Source organism: Myodes glareolus, chromosome 6 (assembly GCF_982192425.1).
Source record: "Myodes glareolus chromosome 6, mMyoGla1.1, whole genome shotgun sequence".
Classification (NCBI taxonomy): Eukaryota; Metazoa; Chordata; class Mammalia; order Rodentia; family Cricetidae; genus Myodes; species Myodes glareolus.
Window position 1 is genome coordinate 111,726,784 of NC_142031.1, and position 27,965 is coordinate 111,754,748.

Here is a 27,965-nt window from a genome sequence, read left to right on the forward strand (position 1 = left end):
TAAAAAATCAAGTGATTTTATTAGAAAGAGGCTTGTAATTTTAAAATATTTTTAACTAAAAACATAAGTTAACATTCCAAAGCTTAACAAGTAAAAAACCTAATGGTTCTAACTTTCCATTTTGAATGAAAAACTGACCCATATTTATTTGTTTAAAACCTTTAATAATATCCTTAATTTTCTAGATAGCCTACAAAAGTTAAATATAATAAGCTAAAAATATTTACCTACTTTCAGGGTTCTAATAATTTGAAAATAACATATATAACTCACTGAGAGAGAGAAAGCATACGTGTGCTGAGGCAGGAGTACCGTGACTTCAGCACCAGCCTGGGCTACACAGTAAACCATATTTAAAAAGCATAGAAAGTGCTAAGTCATGAATTCTGACAAAAATAATTTCATTTCACTTGTTTCAATAAGATAAACAAAATTCAAAAGGACATTTATACAATAAGAACATACACAGATAGAGAGGTAATAAACTTGAATAAATAGAGATGCGTCCGGAAGGCGGCTTGTCCGACAGACTTCAAGAAGGTTTTGCACCTGGTGACAGCAGAGCTTTTCCTTTCTTCTTAGCAGACTTTTCCATTTTTATCTGTAAATTTAAAACATTTATTGATAAAATCTTTAAATTATCCTAAATAAAGGCTATACATATCATATCTTGTTAGTCATACCTTATTTAGCATAGTCATGCCAGAGTTATTAACTGTTGAACACTAACACCAAAATCTGATCATTAAAGGGGCATCACGGCATTCTTTAAATGACTGGCTTTAGCTTTTCAGAAATTTGATAAGAAGAATATATAAACTAATATTGCCTTAGATAAAAATAAATCTGAAATGTTCCTGGAGTATTTCTAAATGCTTAAAATCCTGACAGTGCACCTGGCCTGTCTGTTTGCTGCAGTTACAGAATAAACCTAATTCAGCAGGATCATCTGTGATGCGCCGGCACCGTTCAGGGTGAGTTCCTAGGACCCCAGAGTGGGGACCATAAGTGGCAGCTGCCTAACTGAGAAACATGAACCTTCCCATGACAGCGGGAACTCCCTATAACACAGGCACATCTGCTTCTTCGTCATCACCACTCAGGACAACTCCCAGGCACACCATCACTGCCTCAAACTTCAAGGGGACTAACAAAAATAAAGGGCCCAAAAGTGGAAACAGGACCTTTGAGCTTACGTGACAGCATAATACCAAGAAACCAAGGGGAAATGGAACAGGGATTGAATATGACCCAAATAAATTATATACATGTATGAAATTCTCAAAAAAAATAAAAAATGTATTTTTAAAAAGAAACCAAAAAAAAAAAAAAAAGTCAGGAGGACAGTATAGCTCAGTGGCAGAACACTTGCCTAGCAAGTACCAAAATTTAGGTCTGATTTCCAGCAGAAAGGGAATGAGAAAGGACAGGACAGAACAGGAGGAAACAGAAGAGGAGAGACCAGAAGAGACTAAAGGAGCAAGGGAGAACCAGAACCTGGTAAAAACCAGTTTATCCTATCTGTCAAATTACAAGTGACAAATTTCCAGTAATAAAATCCAAGTAATCTATCTATCTTCCCCATTTTCCCTTTCCTCCTCTTTGGTTGGCACCTCCCTCAGTCACCATGCCTCCTATCACTCACACACTGCCAGTCAGGCCATGTGAGGGGCTCTAAAGGACACCCCATTCAAAGGCAGCATTGTAGGACCTTTTCATTAGTCTTTTTATGGGGTATGGGGGGATTGATTTGGTTTTCATTTTTCAAGACAGGGTTTCTCTGTGTAACCCTGGCTGTCCTGTCCTAGAACTCACTCTGTAGACCAGGCTTGCTGAGAACTCAGAGCACCTACCTCTGCCTCCCAAATGCTGGAATTAAAGGCTAGTTTTTGTTTGTTTGTTTTTAATTATCATGTAAAGACATAGGTTTCATAATGGTATTTGCATATTTATTTTGTTTATCCTTCTCCCCATCCCCACCTCCCCTCCTGCTGGTCCTGTCTAGGACATTTAGAAATGTGGTAATACAAGTTAGAATACAAAACAAATTCAGTACAACGTTTTGGAATCACCAAAATAGGATAGATAATGGAGTATTTTCTCTGAATTTGTCAAATGCTAATGGACTAGACATTGTTAATGTAATTATTGCCGTATATATTATATATAGTTATTGTACTTATTGTATGTAGTTTTTATATTAGTTATAACTTTCTTTTTTATTTTAGACAAAAAGGAGGAAATGTGATATTTTCTTTGTGATCTAACAAATAAAGCTTGCCTGAAGATCAGAGTGCTGAGCTAGCCACACTAGTCAGCCATAGAAGCCAAGCAGTGGTGGCACACACCTTTAATCCCAGCACTCGGGAGACAGAGGCAGATGAATTTCTGGGACTTGAAGGCTACCCTGAGCTACTCATGATTGATCCAGTCTAAAGAGAAACAGAGCCAAGCAGTGGTGGCTCTCACCTTTAATCAATCCCAGTACTTAGGAGTCACACACCTTTAATCCCAGCATTAGGGAAGTAGAGACAGAAAAGGATATGGCTGGTCAGAGAGAGGAATATAAGGCAGAAGGAGACAGGAGCTCACCGTATTCAGTCTGAGGACTTGTAGACACAGGATACCCCAGTTGGCCTGAGGATTTTGTAGATGTAAGAACTGGCTGCTCTGCTTTTCTAATCTTTCGGATTTTACCCCCTAATATCTGACTCTGGGCTTTTATTATTAAGACCAATTAGAAATCACACTATAAGAACTGTAAGCCCAATTACTTTCTTTTAAAATGCCTTGGTCATGATGTTTTATCACAGAAATAAAAAATTAATTAATACATTAGGCATGTGGCCTATGTATTGCAATTTCAGCATTTGGGAAATGGAGGCAGGAGGATCAGAAGTTCAAAGTCAGTCTCTCGAACATATTGAGTGATGACACACTGAGCTACCTAATACCCTGTTCCCCCAACCCTCCCCGAAAATCAATCTCTAGATGAGTGCTCAACAAATCCTACTCCTTTTTTCATCTCATTTAAGACTAAGTGGCCTTCTGCCCAAGTCGCTAGCTGTTGGAGCTCGGGCTGATTAGCGCTCTCTACCCTTCCGTGTCTCTGACTCTCTTTCTTCTCTGGTTGCACCCAGGCGGGCTGGCCAACAGCTCCCGGGGCGTCTTGTGTGTGGCTGGAAGATAATAATGATGCTTGAACTGAACTACTAAGGATTCTGAAGTCAAAATTCATACTATTAATAATGGCAGGAAAATCGTCCCTTTTTAAAGTAATTCTTCTTGGAGATGGTGGAGTTGGCAAGAGTTCTCTTATGAACAGATATGTAACCAATAAATTTGATGCCCAGCTCTTTCACACAATAGGTGTGGAATTTTTAAATAAAGATTTGGAGGTGGATGGCCATTTTGTTACCATGCAGATTTGGGACACGGCTGGTCAAGAGCGATTCCGAAGCCTGAGGACACCATTTTACAGAGGTTCTGACTGTTGCCTGCTTACTTTTAGCGTTGATGATTCACAAAGCTTCCAGAATTTGAGCAACTGGAAGAAAGAATTCATATATTATGCAGATGTGAAAGAGCCTGAAAGCTTTCCTTTTGTGATTTTGGGCAACAAGATTGATATAAATGAACGGCAAGTGTCTATGGAAGAAGCCCAAGCCAGGTGCAGGGACAACGGCGACTATCCTTACTTTGAAACGAGTGCAAAAGATTCCACCAATGTTGCAGCTGCCTTTGAGGAGGCAGTTCGAAGAGTTCTGGCTACAGAAGATAGGTCAGATCACCTGATTCAGACAGACACAGTCAATCTGCACCGAAAGCCCAAGCCAAACTCATCTTGCTGTTGATGGCATTAAAGAGATGGTCGTTGCATTCTCACACACACACACACACACACACACACACACACACACACACACACGAGAGGAGGGTTCATCTACTAATAAAATTCAACTAACGAATATTGATTGCTGCCTCATTAGTTGGTGGGAAAAGGGACACATTCACTCTGGAGGAAATCTATTTACTCGGTAATGGCACCTTACCTTTATAAATTGTAATGGTTGTCTGTTTGGTTTAAAATTAGTGCTAATAAGATGACTAAGAATTGAACTGTAATTCAAACAAAAGCCTTGAATATTCTAGAAGTTACACTTAGGTTGTTTTCCCCACAAGAAAATGGAAAATTACTTTTATATGTGTATATTTTTATGTAATTAGCATTCTATTCTTGGTCCAGGGAAGTAAATTCCTATAACAATACTATTAAAGATCAAAATCTAATGCAAAAAAAAAGACTAAGTGTTAGTTCTTAGTAATATGAGAAGGAGGGGAAAATGCAAAAGGTATGCCAAACAAAAGCAAAAGGCCAAAGTAGCCACTGCTCATTTGAAATAGTATTTCGCAAAGCCAGGCAAAGTGGCACACACTGAACCACCAACATGCTAGAGGCTGAGGCCAAATGATGGTAAATTCAAGGTATTCGCATATAACAAGACCCTGCTCAAGAAAAAAAAGAAAGACAATTATTAAAAGACAAACAGTACTTATCAAATATCCATTCAGCAAGCTAAAAGGCAAGCTGTCTCTTTCCCAGACCCTGTCCTGCTTTTATAAATGTCCCAACACAAACAACACATCTTGCCCTAGTGAGTGCTTGATACTAGTTTCATAAATAAAATTCTGCATTCTTGGGTAAAGAAGACCAAGTCTTATCATAGCAGAAGGAAACAACTTAACTTGACACATAAAGTAAAAACCTTACCAATAATCTCTGAACGCAGAGAGTAAACCAAGTTAGCACAAAAGCTCCACCTGTCAATGCCAACTCCCACTAACCATTAAGAGGCCCCATACCAGTGTTTCAAATAATTAGCAAAGGACAGAGGCAACACATAGGGCTCTTGAACAAAGCCCTGAAACATCCAACACAGCTTCCTACTCATCCCTTTGCTCAGTGGTTTTAGAGTAAGCGCCAGCTCAAGAAAAAGCACTTCAGTGTGGACTTCTTACTTTAACATTCCATTAACTACACGACAAGGAGTATGAAAACCATCTCAGGGAACAACTCATCACCCGGGCTGGAAAGTTTTAAACTGCATCTCATACATTCACTAATGCAGGTTTACTTATAAGTAAGAAAACATTCATAAATACGAGTTCCACTCTACCTGCCGGCAAACAAATGCCACTGCCATGCTTTCAACACAGCCAACACTATCCAGGCCCATTCAGGGAGAGACGGGAGTTTTGAACCCCCCAAAAAAACTATAATTAACCTGTAAGTATGTGTCCCAAGAATGAAGATTGATTGGATTATAAATCCTGCCCCTAGTAGTGCTATAAAAACAGCCTTTTAACTCCAACTCGCCTTGCAGGCTTTCAGTGATGTGTTTCCCTTAGCTATGCCCCCAGTGTTTGTACCCCTGCCAAACTCTTATGTTGACAGATGACAGTAGGAGGTGTGAACTTTCAGTAGTAGGTCTGCTATGAAGGCAAGCACTCAGGAGTGCAGCCGGTGTCAATGAAAAAGATGCCAGATCAACATGTAGAAGAATGAAAATAGACCCATATCTATCACCATGCACAAAACTCAAGTCCAAATGGATCAAAGACCTCAACAAAAGGCCAGCCACACTGAACCCCATAGAAGAGAAAGTGGGAAGTACACTTGAACGCATTGGCACAGGAGACCACTTCCTAAATATAACACCAGTAGCACAGACACTGAGAGAAACAATTAATAAATAGAGCCTCCTGAAACTGGAAAGTTTCTGTAAAGCAAAGGACATGGTCAACAAGATAAAACAATAGCCTACAGAATGGGAAAAGATCTTTACCAACCCCACATCAAACAGAGGTCTGATCTCTAAAATATACAAAGAACTCAGGGAATTGGCCATCAAAAGAACAAATAATCCAATTAAAAAAATGGAGTACAGACCTAAACAGAGAACTCTCAACAGAGGAATCTAAAATGGTTGAAAGACACTTAAGGAAATGCTCAACATCCTTAGTCATCAGAGAAACACAAATCAAAACAACTCTGAGATTCCATCTTACACCTGTAAGAATGGCCAAGATCAAAAACACTGATGACAACTTATGCTGGAGAGGATGTGGGGTAAAGGGAACACTTCTACATTGCTGGTGGGAATGCAAGCTGGTACAACCCCTTTGATGTCAGTGTAGCGATTTCTCAGAAAATTAGGAAACAACCTTCCTCAAGACCCAGCAATATCACTTTTGGGTATATATCCAAAGGATGCTCAATTGTGCCACAAGGACATGTGCTCAACTATGTTCATAGCAGCTTTGTTTGTCATAGCCAGAACCTGGAAACAACCTAAATGCCCTTCGACTGAAGAATGGATAAGGAAAATGTTGTACATTTACACAATGGAGTACTACACAGCAGAAAAAAAATAACGACATCTTAAATTTTGCAGGCAAATGGATGAAGTTAGAAAACATCATTTTGAGTGAGATAACCCAGACACAGAAAGACAATTATCACATGTTCTCACTCATAAGTGACTTTTAAACATAAAGCAAAGAAAACCAGCCTATAAATCACAATCCCAGAGAACCTAGACAACAATGAGGACCCTATAAGAGAAATACATAAATTTAATCCACATGGGAAGCAGAAAAAGACAAGATCTCCTGAGTAAATTGGGAGCATGGGGACCTTAAGGGGAGGGGAAAAGCAGGGAAGGGAGCAGAGAAAAATGTAGAGATCAATAAAAATCAATTTAAAAAAAAAAAGAAAAAAGATGGGGGTTGGAGAGATGGCTCAGAGGTTAAGAATACTGACTGCTTTTCCAGAGGTCCTGAGTTCAATTCCCGGCAACCACATGGTGGCTCACAACCATCTGTAATGAGATCTGGTGCCCTCTTCTGGTGTGCAGGAAAACATGTTGTATATAACCAATAAATAAATCTTAAAAAAAAAAGATGCCAGAGAGCTAGCATAGCCTTACCTCGTTCACAATCACACACCAAGAAGGTACCAAATATGGACCGGAAGACAACCCTCACAGGACACCAAATCTGCAAATATCTTTACTTAAGACTTCCTGGCCTCAAAAATTTGGTAAGCTTCTATTGTTTATAAGCTACTTAGCTTTGCTATTTTGTTAAAGTAATCCCGACAGAGCTCCAAAAGAACTCTGCAGTGGTGGAAAGGAGGTGTATCTTTGCTGTCTCCGTGGGAGCTGCTAGACACTGTGGCTATGAAGAACTTAAGCCATGGCTAGCGTAGCTAAGGAAAATTGGTTCATTTTTAATTTTATTTAAATTTAGACTTAAACAGTCACAAATGATAAGTGATTATAGCAGATAGATAGTTTCTCTATGCAAAATGGTCTGCCATTTATCTCTGGCCTAAATTGTGTCCAGGATGCCCCTTCCCAAATTCAGAACCTGCCCGCAACTTCAGGATTCCTCATGGAGGCAGGTGAGATAACCTTGTTTTCTTTTCACCTTCTGTGCTCTTGCATGGAATTTATTTAATATTCTACTTCTAGATCCTCCATTTCATGGTGAGCTCAGCTAGGTATCATGTGGGGGACAACATAAAGTAAAAGGAGAGTCTTATCTATGTGCAGTTTTTAGTTAATTATGTATACTGATGAGGTACAATGCGGTTCAATATCAGCATAAAACGTCTAATTCCACTAAGGTAGTTGGCATATCTATTACCTCGAACATATACCACTTCTTTGTTTTAAGCCATTCAAATCCTCTCTGCTAGCCACTCTGAAGTACAGTCATTGCACCCTGGTATGCTACAGAACATTAGAATGTGTTCCTCCTACCCAGCCTCTCCCCTGACAATTACTTATTTTAAAAAAATTTAAATCATGTATAAAAAAATTCAACACACATAATTTACAAATATGCAGTTAGTTGATGTTTATTTTATTTCTGTACTTAATCACTATATTTATGAGTTTCATAAATCAGCTGGTAGAAGAGTCCATTTACTCACTGGTGCTATTTCTATCTGAATTGTTCTAAGGAAGCTTTAAAGCCCAATACCAGCTGTGAGTTAACCCTTTACAAACCATTTTCAGTGATGCTGTACATACTCGACTGAATCTTCAGTGGTGTCTGTGTTTCAAGTAAAACCTTATGCAAGTAGATTTCCACAAACGCTTACCCTTTCCTGGTATTGCCTTTCAAAGTAAGCCATATCATCCTCTTCAGGTTTCCTTAAGGAAGAAATCTGAGTGCTTGGACCTACTAACGTGAGAGAAAAATCCAGGTTGTGTATTTATAACATTACGTGCCCCCCCCAAAAGAAGATGGAGAGGACGTAGAACTCCTTTATACCAAGGAATAATAGTTTAATATTCAAACTGGAAATTGCCTAGTGGTCCTCATATTAAATTCTTTCTCAGCAAGAATTCCATCACAAGGGGCTGGAGAGATGGCTCAGTGGTTAAGAGCACTGGCTGCTCTTCCAGAGGTCCCGAGTTCAATTCCCAGCAACCACATGGTGGCTCGCAACCATCTGTAATGAGATCTGGCGCCCTCTTCTGGCGTGCCAGAATGGAGGCAGAATGTTGTATACATAATAAATAAATAAATCTTTAAAAAAAAAAAAAGAGTTCCATCACAAAAGTGATTTTCCATGGCAAACATTCTCTAAATATTCAATTGGTTCCTATTAAACAACATCATATGGCTATTCCATTTGAGTGACCTAGAACTAGGCACAGAGCTTATACCTAAATCCCAGTCACTGAGGGAGGCAGGAAGAGTTCAAATGGGCGCCAGCCTGGGCTACCGACATAGCAATCCAAGCTAGTGTAGGCTACAACACTGGATCAGAAAGTAAAAGAGAGAAACAACAGATGGTTTGATGGGTAAAAGTACTTGTCACCAACGTAAGCTGAGCTCACAGGACACATGTGTTGGAAGGAAATCACAACTTCAGCAAGTTGTCCTCAGAACTCCACACCCACACCAACCCACCTACACACAGCGAGTAGTCCTTGACCTTCACATGCACACTCACCACACACACACACACACACACACACACACACACTTATTTTCCAACTATTTTTAGGATGTAACTAGAATCCACATTATACCTTATGAGATAATATAAAATATTGTACACTATTGAGGCTGTCTATAGGCAACCATAGAAATGATACTAACTGCTTTGACAGTTCCAGAACTAAAATAGTTTAACCATCTTTCATAGTGTTCATTTTGTAAAAATTAACCAATAGTTGGTTTAGTGTTCTGAAAGGAATTTAAAATCGTTTTTCATGTGTGTCTGTGTGAGTGCGGTTGGACTCAATGCATAGACCCAGGTTCCTGGGAATTGCAACATTCATTCCAAATTGAAACATTGCCTGCAGGAGCAGGGAGGAGGCTTTTCCTTTACAGCCTCACAGGGAAATAGGAGGTAAACAAAAGGTCACCACTGGAGAAAAAAGGAGAATTCCCAAGATTCTCCCAGCTGTGAAAAACAGGAGTAAACAGCTGCTCTGGGCAGAGAGAGCCAAACAGTGGAAGAGATCCCCAACTGTGGGTTGTCCTGAGCTGGGGTCTTTCCTGTAAAGCAGTTGCTTTTGAGCTATCCCTGCTCCTCACCAGGCTCCTGTTAGTAACCCCAGGAAAAACTCACTGGCTCACTAAATTAGACACTGGTGCAGTCCTTACCCTGGTCTGTCGCCTGGGAAGCAAATCAAAGCTCTATATTGTTATATTGTACACCCAAAAGTACTTCTCTTACCTTCATTACCACCTGTTAGTGTCTGTGCAGCAGAAGTAGATGGCATTTGCAAGGCTCTTAGGAATGGGTGGTCCACGGCTGAAACTGGGGAGTCCAAAACTGCAACCGAGGGTGCACCTGGAAACAAGATACAGAGGATGGAAATCAATCTCTATCCTTAAAGATAGACGCAATTCATCATTTCTATAGATCAGAACATCAGCAGAACTGCTAGGAAGAAGTCCTGTGAATGGTAGCTGCCGAAGTAGTCCATGTCTATAATCCCATACTTAGGAAGTGAGACGTTAGGCCAGTTTAAAGAGTACAGTGAGACCCCAACTCAAAAGAATAAACACAAAATCAAAAAACAACGACAAGCACAAGTAAACAAACAGGAATTTTTATTTTAAATTATTTTTATTTTCTGTGTATGAGTGTGTTGCCTGCATGTATGTCTGTGTAATGTGTATGCCTGGTGCCCAGGTGTTAAATCCCCTAGAAACGGAGTTACAGACAGTTGAGAACTGCCATGTTAATTCTGGGAATCAAACCCAGGTCCTCTGCAAGAGCAGCAAGTGCTTGTAACCACTCAGCCATCTCTCCAGCCCAAGGAATTTTTATTTTAAATTCTTATCTACCACACAAAGAAAAAATCGCTTTAAAAGAGTATTTTGCATTTCTCATAAACGTTTTCACCAAAGGAAAAAATATTATATATGTATGTCCAGAAATAGGTATCAGATCTAATATAGTTATAAAACACTAAAACAGCATTCAGTATGAGGCAAACTGAACTTCTAATCCACTCCTTACTAGGAAACTAGTGATCTGCAGTGTTCGTCAACTAGACACAAACTAGAGTCATCTGAGAAGAGGAGCATCTTCTGAGGAATACCTCTATCAGATTGTCCTGACAGCATGTCTCTGCACTTCCTAATTAGAAATGACTGATGGGGCTAGAGGGATGGCTCAGTAAGAGCATCACTCTTCCAGAGGATGTGAGTTCAATCCCCAGAATCCACATTAGGTAGTTCATAAACACCTGTATCGCCAGCGCCAGGGAATCCAACGCCCTCCCCTGGCCTCCAAAGGCACCTGTATACATGCAGCTTACACACACACACACACACACACACACACACACACACACACCCCCCAAAATAAAAATAAATACATTAAAAAAAAAGAAATAATTGGCTGGGTGGTGGTGTCATTCACCTTTAATTTCTGCACTTGGGAAGGAGAGACAGGCGGATCTCTGAGTTCAAGACGAGCTTGGTCTACAGAGCAAGTTTCAGGGATACACAGAGAAACCCTAATTTAAAAAAAAAAAAAGATTGGTGTAGGAGAGCCCAGTCCACTGTGGGTGGTGTCATCCTTGGGCAAGTGATCCTGGGCTGGTTATATATTTAGAGTTTTTGTTTTGTTTTGTTTTGTTTTGTTTTGTTAGATGGGGTCTATGTAGAACAGGCTAGCCTCAAACTCACAGAGTTCCCCTGCATCTACCTCCTTAGTTCTGGGATTAAAGGCATGCATCCTACCCTAAGATCTTAGGTTATATAAAGTAGAGCAAGCCATGGGAAGCAAGCCATGGGAAGCAAGCCAGTAAGAAGCATTCTTCCATAGTCTGTTTCATGTTTCACTTCCTGCCTCCAGGTTCCTGTATGGTCTCACTCAATGACAGATTATCACTTGTAACCCTTTCCTCTCCGAGTTGTTTGGAGGCAGTTTTATAACAGTCAACAGAAAAGCAAACTAGAACAACCAAGTATGAAAAATGAAGGAAGTTCTTTCTTCAGTGAACAAGAAACATACACTGCCCCAAACTACAAAAACCAACTGCTAAAGGCATTAACTCTCTTGAACCAAAAAGAAGGAAGCTACAGAGAAACAGATCAAACCATCCTTCCTCACAAAACCACCTCCTTGGAAATGAACTTTCAGTCTAACTGGCTGACAAGCTAGTCTTAGCTCCTAAAGTACACAGCTCAGAAAAACCACTCATTCTTCCAATCCCTAACCCTGCCCACCTCCACCATGCCCTCCTGTGACGGTAGGGACATGGGAGGCTCAGTCCAAGTGTGCCTGTACAGCCTCACTTGCTGCATGAGTTCCTGGTCTCCAGTGGTAAGAGCTGGCATAAGACAGGGCGTCATGGGCTCCCATTTGCTCTCACTGCAAGTGCAGACTCTACCAGGCTCCAATGCCTGTCATTCCCATATCAAATCTTCCAGTGATGGGGACCCACCTTCAGCTATGCTCTGGGGTCACCTTAGCCCCACTACAGTAGACTACATGGCAGACCCATCATCTCACAGCTCAGCTGTCTGTCAAACTCTCCTGAAAGCTGAGAATTATGGACTGCTTCTACATGGCTGCGAGCAGAAGCCTCACCAGCCCTGGGTGGTCCTTCAACAGGACAGAAACTTCTGGATCTCCTCTCCTCACCCACTTTCCCTTACCACCCCTCCCTCATGGGTTTTGGTGGTTGAATAAGAATGGCCAATAGGCTCATGTTTGAATGTGTTCCCAATTGATGAAACTGCCTAAGAAATATTGAGAGGTATGACCTTGTTGGAAGAGCTGTGTCACTGGGGTTGGGCTTTGAGGTTTCAAATGACCATGCCATCTCCCGTTAGCTCTCTGCCTCCTAGTTGTGGCTCAAGATGTAAGCTCTCAGCTATTCCTATCGTCAGGCCTTCATTCCCCCACCATGGACTCTAACCCTCTGGAACCATAAGCCCAAATTAAACACTTTCTTTTCTAAGTTGCCTAGGAAATGGTGTCTTATCACAGAAACAGAAAAGGAATACGAGGGCCAAGACGAAAGGTTTTCTTTCTTTACACTGCAGTGACTTGAGAGACAAATATTAGATAAATATTAAATAATTAGATAATTAAATAAATATTAGACAAATATTCACCACCACTATTCAGGACAGCTGTAAAACTATTAATAAAAGGATTTGGAAGCACCTGGGGAGAAGCAATAATATCATTATTTGCAAACTGCACTGAAAATCTATCTAAAACTCCCAAGATTGAGGTTCCACATGATAGAAGAACTCCAAAAAGTTGTTGTCTGGGCTCCATATGTGTTCTCATGCAGGTACATGTGTGCCTACACCTACATACACACAAACGTAATTTTTAAAATTTTTAAAGATTAAATATAAATAAGAATTGTGTGAGCTTTCTAGAAAAATAATTTCAGAATTCTACTTGTCTGCACAGAAGAGCACAAATCAATGAAGATAAAGCATTATAAACTATCAGTTCTTTCTATATTAATCTGCATATTCAATGTGCTTTTAATTAACATATTGTGATGTTTTTATAAAAAAATTAGGCCAAATTTCTGAAAAATTTTAAAAATAGGTCAAGAATATTCTGAAGTAGTAAAATTAAATCGTAAGTTAATTCATTTATTTACTGTGAGCCCACAGTAATGAAAATAATATGGTGCCTATACAGAAACAGACAAGATTTCTTGAACACAAACAGGAAGAATAGGTCAATAAGAAAAGATGAAAAAGAAAGAAAAGGAAAACTGAGGAGGGAGGAGAACGAGCAGGAACATAACAATAGCCCTAGCATATCAACGAAAGTGTCATCCAGCTTCTTCAATAAACAGAAACATGGATGGACTCAGGTTTGGGTTAAGTACTGCAGACGGAATAATCTTTTGTGTTTTGTATGTTTTCTATAACAATACATTGTATAGTACAGCAATTTTTATAAAATACAAATCAAATAAGGAAAATTTTCTGGAAAAAAAATATGACAATAAAATGCTAAATAAGGCCAAGTGGTGATGACGCACGCCTTTAATCCCAGCACTAGGGAGGTGGAGGCAGGTGATGGATCTCTGTGAGTTCAAGGCCAGCCTGGTCTACAATGTGAGTTAGCTCCAGGACAGCCAGGGAGGGCTACACAGAGAAACCCCTGTCTCAGGAAAGAAAAAAAAAGTAAGGATTCATTACTGTTAGTGCACCTGTGCCAAGCTCACACTTCAGATGCTTTCACTTACCAATGCCACTGTCATCTAAGCGCATGTAGCCTTCTGCCAATGAGCTGAAACCAGTCAAACCTCCCATGGCCGCATAAGGAACATCCCGTCCTACGGGTTTGCCCTGAGCCAACCTTTCTTGCTGTGTTTCCACCACTGTGTCGTGGGCGTATGCCGGCTGGCCACAGGCACAAGTGAAGCAGCTGTGGAAGCCGGAACACCTGGAGCCTGAATGAAGACACAAAGGGTAAACCGTTAGGGATAAATGCTAAGCTGCCCACCCTGAGACATGCATCAGCTACGGTAGGTCCTTTAAGCCTGCATCTCTTATCTCCAGTCACTACCACTCTCCAGATGCTGGAGTGGCTAAGGGGTACACACTGACGGGGGAAATGTTTCAAACACCAACTGGGCCCAAAGGACCCTGAGTTAAAAACGTGAGTGCAGAAAATGCAGACCCTCTTCCTCAAAAGCTACCCTAAAGCTGAGCACTGTGGTGAACTCTGGAAGCTCAGCACTTGGAAGGCTGAGACAGGAGGATCACAACTCTCGGGTCAGACTAGTTTACACAGCAAAACCCTATCTCTAAAAAATGAAATAAATAAAGGCTGGAGATGGTTCAGTGGGTTAAAAGCAGGCACTGTTCTTCAGTTCTCAGCACCTACATGGTGGCTCACTACTGTCTCTAACTCCAGCCCCGGGGGTCTAATGCTCTCTTCTGGCTTTTGCTAGCACCAGATGCATGCATGCAAACACAAACACACACACACACACACATACCCTTTTAAAGTAGTCATAGTGGAATGGAGACCAGAACATATAATGTAAAATCTTTACCTGCTCACACCACTTATACCTGTGTATGGGAACCAAAGCTCCTAAATTTTATGCAACTAATTCCATTCTTAGCATATGAAACACATTTACTGCTGCTATTGTCAGTAAAAATGTGTCTTCGGTTGAGTATCCTTTATCCAGAATATTGGAAGTCAGAAATGCTTCAGATCTGTTCTGGATTTGGAACTGTTTGCTACATGTAGAATTTACTGGCTGAGCACCCGTAATCAGAAAATATAAAATGTCTGTCAGGTTGTTGCATCTTCTTTACCCATAAAATTCCACTTTTAAAAGTCTATAAAGAATTAATTTAGCTCAGTGGTAGAGGGCTTGCCTAGCATTCATGAGATCTTGGGATCAATCCCCAACACCAACCCCCACAGCAAAAAGGAACCAGGTTGACTAAACTCTCATTATTAAAAACATTTTTTGTTATGTTTTAGGTTTATTTACACTAATGTATATGAGTGTTTTTCCTGTATGTATGAATGTTCACAATGTTCTGTAAGCCACCCTTGGTGCTGGAACTGAACCTGGGTCCTCTACAAAAAAGTGTTTTCTACTGCAGTGCCATCTCTCCTGTTACTGACAACTTTTAATCAGAACTGGAAAGATTCTTCTAGAGGACCCGGGTTTAATTCCCAGCACCCACACGGCAGCTCGCAACCATCTATATGTCCAGGGATATGACACCCTTTTCTGGCCTCCACATACACCAAGTACACATGTGGTGCAGACATGCATGTAGACAAAGCACCCAAACACATTAAATTTAATTTAAAAAACTTTTAATAAAGTGGTATCTAGTAATTCTTTAAAATCTATTCCTATTACTTAAATCATTTAAATTGTATAACACTGAAGTTTATTATTATAAATCATACTAGGAACTGAGTATCTATCCATTGAATTTTGCTTTGTAACCAAATAAATTGTTACAAAAATTCATCATCGGGTGGTGGTGGCACACACCTTTAATCCCAGCACTAGGGAAGCAGAGACAGGCAGATAGATCTCTGAGTTCGAGGCCAGTCTGGTCTACAAAAGCTAGTTCCAGGACAGGCTCCAAAGCTACAGAGAAACCCTGTCTCTAAAAACAAATAACAAAAAAACAAAAGAGAGGGGAGGGGAGGGGAAGGGAGGGGAGGGAAGGGAAAAAGAAACTAAAAACAGTCTGCAAATGTGCATAAAATGGAACTTACAGGAATTGCATGGGAAGCCAAGTGCAGCACTGTGCTGGTCAGCAAAGTGTTTGCACCTGCAGCGAACAGGCTGGGTACCATTCAGAGGAACATAGTGGTAAGCCTTGCACTGGCACCCAGTCACTCGGCAAGGCAGCTCAATGGGGCGCTGCTGTGGAACTGTTTCAAAGTCAGTTTTATGCTGTTTATACCTTTTAAAAATAGAAACACAAACACAATTTGGATATTGTCAAACATTACAATTTACTGTCTATTAAATGCATATATAATTATCTTGATTCTGTTTTTATCTTTTGTTGTTCATATTAATAATGTAAAAGCAACCACGCCCACATTCAGTATTTCTATCAGCTTTGGTCAGTCAGTAGTCTTCACTTTTTCAGATTTTAATCTTTGGTTACTTAAGTAGTCTTACAATTGTATAAAGAAATATAATTCCCTTACAATACTCGTCATTGCAGTTCTTCAGTATGGATGCATATCCTCAAGGGATGAAAAGGCTCCTCTTATAGGGACTATACTGGAAATCAAACCCAAGCATTAAGTATACTCAGCCAATGGACCATGACTAAAATATAACCAGCCATACAAAATAGCGCCTTACAAAAAAATATGCTTTCTATCAAGACAGGTGCAGTGGTATTCAGAAAGTGGAGGCAGGAGGATCATGAGTTTAAGGCCAGCCTGAGCTATACAAGACCCCATCAAAAACCTAAGGTGCGAGGGAAGTGGTGAGATGGCTCAGAGGGGAAAGGCGTTTGCTGCCGCGACTATGACTTTTGATATCTAAAAGCTCCATGGTGGGAGGAGGGAGCCGCTCCCCTCAGGCTGTCCTCTACACATCCACACTGTGCCGTAGTATGTCTGTATCTCACACACACACACACACACACTCTCTCTCTCTCTCTCTCTCTCTCTATCTCTCTCTCTCACTCTCTCGCCTCTCTCTCTCTCCCCCCACACACACACTCTCTCTCACACACACACATTCTCTCTCCCCCACACACACACACACTCTCTCTCTCTCTCTCACACACACACACACACTCTCTCTCTCTCTCACTCTCTCTCTCTCTCTCTCACACACACACACTCTCTCTCACACACACACACTCTGATCACACACACACACACACTCTCTCACACACACACTCTCACTCTCTCTCCTCTCTCTCTCCCACACACACACACACACACACTTTCTCTCTCTCACACACACATACTCTCTCTCACACACACACACACTCTCACACACACACTCTCTCTCACACACACACACTCTCTCACACACACTCTCTCTCACACTCTCTTTCTCTCTCTCTGTCTCTCTCTCTCTCACACACACACACTCTCATACACTCTCACACACACATACACACACACACACTCTCACACACACACTCTCTCTCACACACACACACTCTCTCACACACACACTCTCTCTCTCACACTCTCTCTCTCTTTCTCTCTCTCTGTCTCTCTCTCTCTCACACACACACACACACACTCTCATACTCTCTCTCTCTCTCTCTCTCTCTCTCTCTCTCTCTCTCACACACACACACACATATACAGAGTAAAATTATATGAAATTTGTAAGGTTAGGTAGGTAGAGCACTTGTGTGCTATGTACAAGACAATGAGTGTCCTAGCACACCAAGAAACTAAGAGGGCCTGAGAGATGCCTCAGTGGGTAAAGGGACTTGTTGCAAAGCCTACTGTCCTGAGTTTGTTCTTCTGGACCCACTGACCTCACGCATGTACACACATACACACATACACACATACACAATGAATGAATTAATATAAATGTAAGGTTTTTAAAAAAGAATTGTTTTCATCAAAGTGCATCACTTAAATTTATTTTTATGCTTTGCTATCTAAACCTAAAACAAATTTAATAAAATATTAATGATATTTACTTAATTATAATTTAATTTTTAACTTTCAACATCAAAATGAAGTAATGGTATTGATAAAGTATTTTAAGTTGTGTGGTTTTGGTTTTGCATACACATAAAACAATAAAAAAATAAATTTTTCAAGTTTTTGAAAAGAGATTATTATAAAACAACCAGTTCTATTTGATGTTTCAAGAAATTTTAAAAATTCCAACCTTTTACCCTGGAAATTAATTTTGGAAAACACACCTCAAGTAAATAATTTCGTATATAGATAAGGGTTTCACATAAAGGCAATGTTGGCAATAGTACACATACTAGTAGATATTTATGTATAATTGGCAAAAAGGGAATGAAAAAATCCATTACTAGAAAGCAGTTTTTTTTTAATCTAAAGAGAGTGAAACCCTCTCTTTAGACAAAAGAAAACCAGAGACTCACAATACTATAAATAAAATATTTAGAATTTAGATTGGTAAAAGCCAAGGGAAGAACAGCAATTGGAGTCCCCACTCCTGTAACCTGCTCTTTCTGCCTGGTACCCCCGGAGTCTCACAGTTTGGAGAACAACAGTGAACTAGCTGAGACATGGACTAATTATTAGAGACCTGCCTTGAGATTGCTAATAGCCGCATGCATGAACATTTCCTGTGATTCGATCGTGAAAAGACAGTGTTGTTTTATAAATGCACAAAATACAACTAAGTGAACACTGCAAAGAGAAATTATACAGGCAAAATGGGAAGTGCTGACAGCAGCAGGCTTCTGGTGGTGAGTGTTCTACTTTCTATATATGCTGTTTCTCTTAATAACCATGTTTCACTTTTATAAACAGAAAAACATGTGTGAGATAGGAATTTCATTAAGTGAGGAATACCACAGAGAAATTTCTTCGTCGCCGTTGGGTTGGATTTTGAGGGTCATTTCCAGACTGCACAAATTCCACACGGAAACTGGCACTAGACACTCACAAGCATAAATCATAAGACTACCACACATTTGCCCAAGCCCTTCAGTTTTGACAGATATCAACATGTACCCATCATCCTCCATCCCTCCACAGTGCTTTTGGTTATGGTTTCTAGGTAAGCCAATCTACACACATTACTCATCCTAGCAACTGCCTAACAACTTCTGGCAAACTACAACTCTGTAAATAGCAACTAGACAAAGAGTCTCTCAGAAAGAGCCTCGCAAGTTGCTGTTGAAGCAGGGCGGTTCCCCTTCGATGGATTCCTTAGAACAAAAAGTTAAACCTGGTCCCTAAGAAAAAGTACTAGGTTCGGTGGATTTTTAATTTTGTACTTTTTACAACACACTTTGGTTATTTTGCTATGTACAATTGTGATATGATAGAAAAATCTGAAGGAATGTATTGCACAACAATCCAAACAACACACATTATGACTGACCCCTCACGTCTCTTCTCTCAGTGATGTTCTTGAACACAACCATTTGAAGTCAAAAGAATTTGTATTTTTTGTCTGTTCAAGGTGGGGGCCAGGTATGGTGGCTGCACTGTCATCCCAGCAGCCTGCAGACGGGAGACGCATGAGTTTGAGGCCACCTGGAATTATTGCACAGCAAGTTCCAGGCCAGCCTGGACTGCATACTGGGACCCTCTCACAAAGAACTGAGCCAACAAATAGAGTGGAAAACACCAACCCAGCTCCCCGCGGATGTAAAGAGTGATTCGTAATCCTGAGAAGTGGGTCTATTGGTGGATGTGTAGTCTGACCCACATCCTATCTTTCTAACAATGGAACCAGTAGGTGCTACCTTCACACCGAAAGACCTCTGGATAAACACCATCCTCTGGTTTTGCCAATGGCAAGACAAGAGTTGCTCATGGTGACAGACCCTATGATGAGTTTTAACACAGTACATGAGTTTATTATACGTTTAAAAACCTTTACATAATCCTAGTGTATTATGGAAATGCTGGTATCAAATGTTTCTCAATCATCGCACTGTTATTTATAGGAGGAAGACATGTTTTTGCTGTAACTTTCGTTTTCCAGCCATCAGAAAACGAGCTAAAGTGGGCGGAGAGACGGCTCATCAGTCGTGTGCCCACTGTTCCTGCAGAATCCTGTAGTTCCTGCACCTCTCTCAGGTGGCTCACAACCATCTGGAACCCCAGCCCCAGGCAGATCTGATGCCTCTGGCATCAAAGGCACCTGCACTCATGTGCACATATCCACCAGAGACACACACATATACATAAGTAAAAATAAAATTTTTAAAAAATAAATGGTGCAATATCTTACCTATGTGTACAAAAGCACAGTGTCTCTGGGCCAATCAGTTTACAGTCCACTCCTGTTGGTGACCGCCAGCTCACAAACAACCTGTGCTGTAAGCGCACGGGTAAGACTTTTTTCTTGTACTCTTCATATTCTTCAGGAGTAAACAGTTTCCCTCCATCGTCCTCACCAACAATTCTACAACAACAAGTATTGTTTTTAACCCTGAGAATTTTCCAGGCCCAAAATATTAAACTCTAAAATTAAATTATTCTTGTATATGTAAATGAAAAGTAGCTTTGACTTTGGATTTTTCCTTTCAACACAAATACATAGTCAGACTGCTAACAGTAACAATAAAACTTCTGCTTCTGATGGAGTTCAGGATGTACCACACCTCTCCCCACACTTGGCAAGCACCTTCTTGAGCAAATAGCCAAAGCAGGACTGCTACTCCCCCCTTCCCAAATATTCTTCCCTGAAATGGGTCCTACCCTTGTTCCAGGAGGAGCCCCCTTCTACCTACATACTTACAGATGAATCTAGACAAACGGGCCTTGCTAAGTTCCCCAGTTCACTGCCATTAGGTCATACCCTGCTGTCCTTGGGTCATGTTTCTCTCTGGCTGGTCCCCATTCCACAAACCTAAGCATAAAGGTACAGTATTTCCTGTGTGTTTACTTTTTTTCACTCCTATGCCACATAAACTTGACTCTGTAAGCATTTCCCTTGTCAAGCTTCCTTTTATTTTAGGTACTTTAGCCATGAACCCAGGGATGTCTGAAGAAAGAAATCTTTTCTCCATTCTCTTCCCATATAAAAGATTGTAGGTAACAATTTTTAAACATGAATTCACTGATGTGGTGGTCTGAGAAATGTCCCCATAGGTTCTTGTATCTGAACACTTGGTCCCCAGTTGGTGGGGACTGTTTGATGAGGACATGGAACCTTTAGGGGTGCAGTCATGCTGGAGGAAGTGCATTGCTCAAAGCCAGCATTGAGAGACTATAGCTTTTCTCCACTTCCTGTTCTGTCTGTCTCTGCTTCCTGTGGGCAGACAAAAAAATGATCAGCCACCTTCCTTTTCTTGTCACCATGCCATGATTCCCGCCATAATGGACTCTAGCCCCTCTGGAACCATAAGCCCAAACAAATCCTTCCTTCTTTAACTTCTCTTGCTCATGGCATGCATCACAGCAACAGAAAGGTGACTATACACTGATCAAGGTCTATCAGTGGTTATCACTACTCATCTCAGTCTCTCCTTAATTCTGAAACATTCATTCATTGAAAGCTAGATCCAAAACCAGATGTGGTGTCCTCCCGAAATCCCATCTAAAATGGCTAAGGCAGGAAGATGAATCAGAGGCCAGCCTGAAATACACAGCAAGGCCTTGTCTCGAGAAAATAAAAATCTTGAGCTTAAACCGCTAAAAGTTATGTTTTCACCATTTTAAAACAGTACCTTAATTCACACCTTTAATCCCAGCACTCGGGAGGCAGAGGCAGGCAGATCTCTGTGAGTTCAAGGATACCCTGGTCTACAGAGCAAGTTCCAGGATAGCCAGGGCTACATAGAGAAACCCTGTCTCAAAAAATCAAAGCAAACAAACGAAATAGTACCTAAAATTAAAGCTCTGTCAGTGCAGAAGTCAACACAACATTTTGGCCTACCTGACCTCTGGACAGAAGCTGAAAGTCATGTGAGCTCTGAAAACCTTGAAATGCTTTGATTTACACAAGCTCAAAGTCATGGTGTATAATGGGTGATCAGATGTTTTGAAGTTTCATAAGATTCCAAAAATCTTATGAAAAAGAAAACTATTTCTACAGGGGAAAGTTGCTTTGCTAGAAGAAAGAAAAAAATACAATTAAAAAAATTTTTCAGTTGTTCAAAGTGGAAGAAATTTCTCTTTGAAAATCTCTCCCTTTGATTTCTTTATTAAATAAATTTATTTATTTACTTATTTCACATTTTGGCTGAAGTGTTATTTATAGAACGTTTATGTGATTTTTTTTGGTAAATTACATACTTCTCCATGCTTTGAAATAACTGGTTGCAGTAGAAAATTGAAACCCAAATGCTCTTAAACACAGCAGTCAAGAGGCAGAGGCAGGTGGCAGAATCGGAGTTCAAAGCCAGCCTGATCTACAAAGCAAGTTCCAGTACAGCCTGAGCTACACTGAAAAACCCTGTCTTGAAAAACAAAAAACAAAAAAAGGAAAGAAGAAGAGAAAACAGAAACCCAATTTATAAGCTGTACAATCAACACAATCTTCTTTTTTTAATAAACTTGCAAATAAAATTTCACACACTGAAATTAACCAGCTCCAAAGCTACAATGTTAGAATGCCCTTTCGGAAGCTGTGAGCTTCACATTAGATTTTATCCTTACAGCATGGAATATATCTCTATACACTTTATCTGCCAAGAAAACAGAAAGTCTATCACAGAGTTTGGACTAGAAAAGCAGTTTTGTGCAATCATCCTCTTTCACTGCTGAGTCCACTGCCTGTGCTCAGTCCCTCCTCTTCTCAAATGCTCACCCTTCTGGCTCTCTCCTTTATTCTCTTTGATTTTTCTCTTCTTTGCTTAAACGTTCTAGACACACACAATAGTTTTAAAAAATGAACTTGTGAGATAAGGTTTTACTATAGCCATTGAAGAATATCAACAGTACCAGAAAGATCTTAAGTCAAATGCAGACCTTTAAAGAGAATGCTGGCGTTCACATTTCCAACCTGAGCACTCAGACTTTACTGTGCATCCATCGTCTCCAGCGCGTCTTGTTCACTGCTGAACTCAGTCACTGGGTCTGAGTAAGCCCCGGGTGAGGCGGGATGCCAGTGGATCCACCTTCTGACATTTTGAGTAGAAAGACTGTATACTACCTCCAGACGCCTCCCACTCAAGATAAGTCAAAGTTAAAGAAAACTGCGAAGAAGCCTTCGTTTGGTATTTTTTCTGTGTTTGCAGAACCCAGGCCTCCCAAGTGCTAGGCGATGGTTCTACCACTGAGCTACATTTCAGTCCTTAGTTTTTCAGCAGATTCTCCAAACACGGTTTAGACTGTCCTTGAACTCACAGCCCTCCTACAAATTTCCTCAGGGATGAATTGCAGGCCTGGGCCACTGACCATTGGAAAGTTTATTTCTGATGGAGATCATTTTCGGGAGCCGCCCCCATACAGCCCTTTTATACCTAGGAGCCCAAGTTCTCATGTTTCTCAAAGTTTGTTGATGGCTAAAAAACAAGATAACCTCTCTTAAAGGGACATGCCCCATGATACTTACACTTGCACAAATCAGTCTCCATGAGCCTGTCTCTAGCATTTTCTGGACAAGAGACAAGTGAAAGTCCAATCCATATTTGTAAATATGTAAATCTTCATTCAGTCAGCCTCAGGATCAAGTGACTTTGATGGAGGAGGGTTATCTGTCTATTGTGTTATTTTCATTGGTCAATAAAGAGACTGCCTTGGCCCCTTGATAGGACAGAAAATTAGGTAGGCGGAGTAAACAGAACAAAATGCTGGGAAGAGGGCTATGAGCCAGAAGCCATGGAGCCAGCCACCAGGTCAGACATACTGAATCTTTCCCGGTAAGCCACACCTCATGGTGTGATACAGATTATTAGAAATGGGTTAATATCAAGATATGAGAGTTAGTCAGTAACTAACTCTCTAGAGATAATGGGCCAGGCAGTGCTTAAATGAATACAATTTGTGTGTTGTTATTTCTGGGACTAAGCTAGCCATGCAGGAGCCGGGCGGGATGAAAAGCAGGCCTGCCCGTAGCTCCTTTCTACAGATGGCGCCAACGTGGATAACTGAATCCACAGAAAGCTTGAGAAAGCTTGGGAACGAATAGAGTAAAGCATGGTTTCTTGGTAGCAGCAATTTCTCAGGTCTGCTCTGCTTGCTAGAGCAAGCAAGCACTCTTATCTAAGGGAGGCTTCCTGACTCAGCTTTAGCTGCAAAACTTTGTAGCTCATTAAGAGGTCCTGCCACGAAACACTTAAACGGTGTTGGTGAAAAACTGAACGCATGCTTTTTGGTTTTCAGCCGTAGCAGGAAAAAAAGCTGCGCTGTTTTAAAATGCTGGCTTTCTGGGCCGTCCTGCCAGGGCAATCTGTGACTCTTTCAGGCAGGCAGTCCGACTGAGTGTGGTCTGTGAGCAGAATGCTTCAGCTTGCTTGCTAGCAAGGACCTTGAAACGCCATAGAGTTGTGGCAGTGAACACAGCTCTGGCTGGTATCTCAGCCGTGAGGCTGGAAAGCTAAAAAATGAGCTGGATCTAGCCGTCAAAGCCACGGCTCTCCATATTGCTCAGTAAATTAAAGGCTTATGAAGTCAGAAAAAGAGAGATACAGTAAAGAGAGATTCAAAGATAAAAAAACCTCTAAATGGTTTACTATGTGTTAAAAATATATGCAGGCTAAAGGTTAAAGGCATTAAAAATAAAAAATAAAGAAAGGGAGAAATAGGGTGTGGTGGTACACACCTTTAATCCCAATGCCTGGGAGGCAGAGGCATATTGACCTCTGTGACTTCAAGGGACAGAGGTAGAGATTGACCTCTGTGACTTCAAGGTGTGGTAGTACACGCCTTTAATCCCAATACCTGGGAGGCAGAGACAGACAGATCTCTGTGAGTTCAAGGTGTGGTAGCACACACCTTTAATCCCAGCACTGGGGAGGTAGAGACAGGCAGACCTCTGTGAGTTCAAGGACAGCCTGGTCTACAGAGTTATTCCAGGACAAAGATATACAGAGAACCTGTCTCAAAAAGTAAAAGTAAAAATAAAAGAAATAGAGGTTAAAATAAAGATGGAAAATAAACAGAGAATTTTGATACTGTATGCTATTATGCTCTCTTTGAATTGTTTAAATGCTGAGGAAGGAGCAACAGCTGCTAAAAGACTTTTGTTTATAAATGCTGCTGAACTAATCCAAGATAGATATTTTAAAAATACCTTGATTTCAGAATTTGGGTCTAAGAATATGATGCTTTGGAAAGGAGGTTCTTCTTTTGTTTTCACAGAGGATGAGACCCTGTGGATTGCTTCTATCCCAATATGGTATGATAGACCACGCCCTCCTGAAAGGTTTCTGTGAACACCCTCAAAAAATTTCTTCACTCAACTGCTGACTGAGATGAACTTGGCAGACAGGTTATACCATGAAAGACCTGATTAACAGCGCCCCTATACAGCAGGAAGAAGTTTGGAGAGAAATAACTACGTCCATATTCCCAAATATTGTTTATAAATGTTCTTTTACATTTAAAGGGGGATATGATATAGATATGAATAATTTTATTTGTTATGGATTTTAAGGTCAATTTTGTTATATGTATATATGTTTCTGATCTTGATTGAGGTATTGTGATTGTGTAGTTTATTTAAAAATGCAATGTATAATTAAAAATATAGGTTGTTAATGGTAATACTAGCTTGTAGTAATGTTAGTCTGATTTTCTAGAAGTGCATAGATATATTTCAGATAGACATTCATATCTTTCAAAGACTACAGAACATGGCATTTAATGTTTTAATAACGTAGGACTTTTCATGACAATGAGGCACGTCTGCTCCTGGCAGCACCAATCTACTTCAAGAGGAAGAAGGGCATCGAAGAGGCTCCTTATGGAGTTGGTTAGCCATTTGGGCAAGAAACTGTTCTTGCCTGGACTGTTGTATAAACTGGACACAGAGAACCCACAGAGAGAGGACTGCTGAACTTGCCTAAAGGTGAGATGATCTTTCGGGGTTCCTGATTCATGAAGGAGTCTGCGAGACATTCTGCAGGACACAGCAGATAGTGACTGAACTGTCTTTAAAAGTTCCTGCTTCATGGAAATGTCTGCTGGATATTATGGGCCTGAAGGCCGAAAATGGATGCCCCAACGATACAGAGGAACTTTGGTCACTGTCCAGGCAGCGAGATGTCTCTGTCATTTCTAGAGTTTTGGAAGTTGCTTACTTCTTGTTTACTTAGGTAATATTATATCCTTCTGGAGTCTTTGATGGAGTTAAAGAATGGATAGTCATAGTTATAGTTTTCCATTATTATGATAAAGATAGTTATAAATATTGTGACTGTAATTCTTGCTTGATAACTGTTTTGTTATGTGTAATTTTACTATGTTAAAATGAAAGCCTTTCTTTTTTGTTTAAACAGAAAAAGGGGAAATGATGGAGGAGGGTTATCTGTCTATTGTGTTATTTTCATTGGTCAATAAAGAGACTGCCTTGGCCCCTTGATAGGACAGAAAATTAGGTAGGCGGAGTAAACAGAACAAAATGCTGGGAAGAGGGCTATGAGCCAGAAGCCATGGAGCCAGCCACCAGGTCAGACATACTGAATCTTTCCCGGTAAGCCACACCTCATGGTGTGATACAGATTATTAGAAATGGGTTAATATCAAGATATGAGAGTTAGTCAGTAACTAACTCTCTAGAGATAATGGGCCAGGCAGTGCTTAAATGAATACAATTTGTGTGTTGTTATTTCTGGGACTAAGCTAGCCATGCAGGAGCCGGGCGGGATGAAAAGCAGGCCTGCCCATAGCTCCTTTCTACATGACTTCCTCCAGGGGAAGCCAGAGGGCCAAAAGGAATGATGCCAGCCCTGCTACTGGTAAGAGGGTACATATGTGATGGGTAAACCTGCCATGAAGACTGTGTGCTTGCTAGTTTTATGCCAACTTGAGAGTCATATAGAAATAAAAAATCTCAATTGGGAAAATAGCCCCAACTAGATTGGCCTGTGAGCAAGCCTGTAGTTTGATTGCTGATTGATGTAAAAAAGGCCAAGTTCACTGTGCGCAGTACCACTCCTAGGCGGTGTCTAGGGTACCATAAAATAAAATAGGATGAAAAATTTTTAAAAAGCAGGCTGAGCAAGCCCTGAGCTGCAAAGCAAGCATCACCCCTTCATGGGCACTGCATTAGCTCCTGCCTTGAATTCCCCAGATGAGGGACTTCAAGCTGGAAATGGAATCAACCCCTTCCTCCTCAAGATGCTTTCGATTGTGTTTTATCATAGCATTAGAAACCTGACAAACAGAATGACCAAACTATTACATCTCAAATTTCCTGTTGAAAATCTTCAGAAAGTTCTAAACGTTACCCAAAACCCAACTGCCTAGATGCCCCCAAATGACTTAGGGGAAGCTCCACACTTCTGGCCTTTCCTTGTTCGCACACATATTCCTGACAAGTTGTCTGTAACCCCCATTTTTCCAGTTTCCCAACTGCCAAAATGAAACTTAGGAGATAGGAACTTGGAGGCTGATGTATCAGCCTTAGTGCAACCTTGAGCCAAAGGAGCTGTGCCCCCTGCTTCGGAGAGAAATCTCCGAAATCAAGTCCTAAAACCATCTCCCTAGTGTTGGAAGTGCATTCATCAGTTCACGCCTTACCCATCACTGAGTTAAATGTGCAAACTGATGTCTACTAACTTTTATAGGTCCCGACTGCTTCAACTGTCACTAAGAGAAACAAAAAAGGACCCACTATAAAAGTAGTTAATCATCCCTCTTGTCAAGTGAGACTCAAGAGATCTCAGAAGAGACTCATTACAGAATAGAACCGTCTGTCTGAATATTTAATTACAGAAGAGAAAATGTGAAATTAATTCAGGTCTCCTGAACAGCCTAGGAACGGACTCCCGGAGCCCTAAAGCTCTTGTCGGATCCCCGTTCGCCCTACTGTGCTCCAACGACGAGAGACCCAGCCGGGAATGGAGTCCGCCCCGGGAAACAGAGTTAAGGCCTCACCTCCGGTACTCCAGGTACTCGTCTACCGCCGCAGCGCCGCCGGGAGGCAACGTCAGCCGCTCCATGGCCCCGGGAAGCGAAAGAAGCCCTGGCCTCGAGCCCTGCGGCCGCCCTGCAGTTGCCAAGCAAGATTCGCCCGACCTGCGCGCGAATACCAGCCTTTCCGCCCTAAAAGATTGGGCCCCGCCCCGCTGAGCTCCGCCCTCGCCCGACCCCGCCCCTACCCCCGCGTGCTAAGCTCCGTCCC

At 41.0% G+C, this 27,965-nt stretch overlaps 2 protein-coding genes across 4 annotated transcripts; one reads left to right on the forward strand and one right to left on the reverse strand.

The window, feature by feature from the left end:
* Window positions 1–27,891, reverse strand: Fam221a (family with sequence similarity 221 member A). 3 transcript variants are annotated; one of them, XM_048440310.3, is made up of 7 exons: window positions 27,719–27,891; window positions 19,962–20,135; window positions 15,791–15,981; window positions 13,773–13,979; window positions 9,764–9,880; window positions 8,171–8,250; window positions 1–601 (listed from the first exon to the last, which is right to left on the reverse strand). In XM_048440310.3, the coding sequence occupies exons 1-7, from the start codon at window positions 27,781–27,783 to the stop codon at window positions 533–535; spliced, it is 903 nt and encodes a 300-aa protein (XP_048296267.3). In that variant the 5' UTR covers window positions 27,784–27,891; the 3' UTR covers window positions 1–532. The 3 variants fall into 3 exon arrangements, with proteins under 3 accessions (XP_048296267.3, XP_048296266.3, XP_048296268.3); XM_048440309.3 differs by having other exon boundaries at window positions 8,171–8,253; window positions 27,719–27,889; XM_048440311.3 differs by lacking the exon at window positions 8,171–8,250 and having other exon boundaries at window positions 27,719–27,890.
* On the forward strand, window positions 3,051–3,968 carry LOC125404424 (ras-related protein Rab-9A). The gene has a single exon (XM_085691178.2). The coding sequence runs from the start codon at window positions 3,249–3,251 to the stop codon at window positions 3,852–3,854; it is 606 nt and encodes a 201-aa protein (XP_085547304.2). The 5' UTR covers window positions 3,051–3,248; the 3' UTR covers window positions 3,855–3,968.
* Window positions 27,892–27,965: the final 74 nt, after the last annotated feature.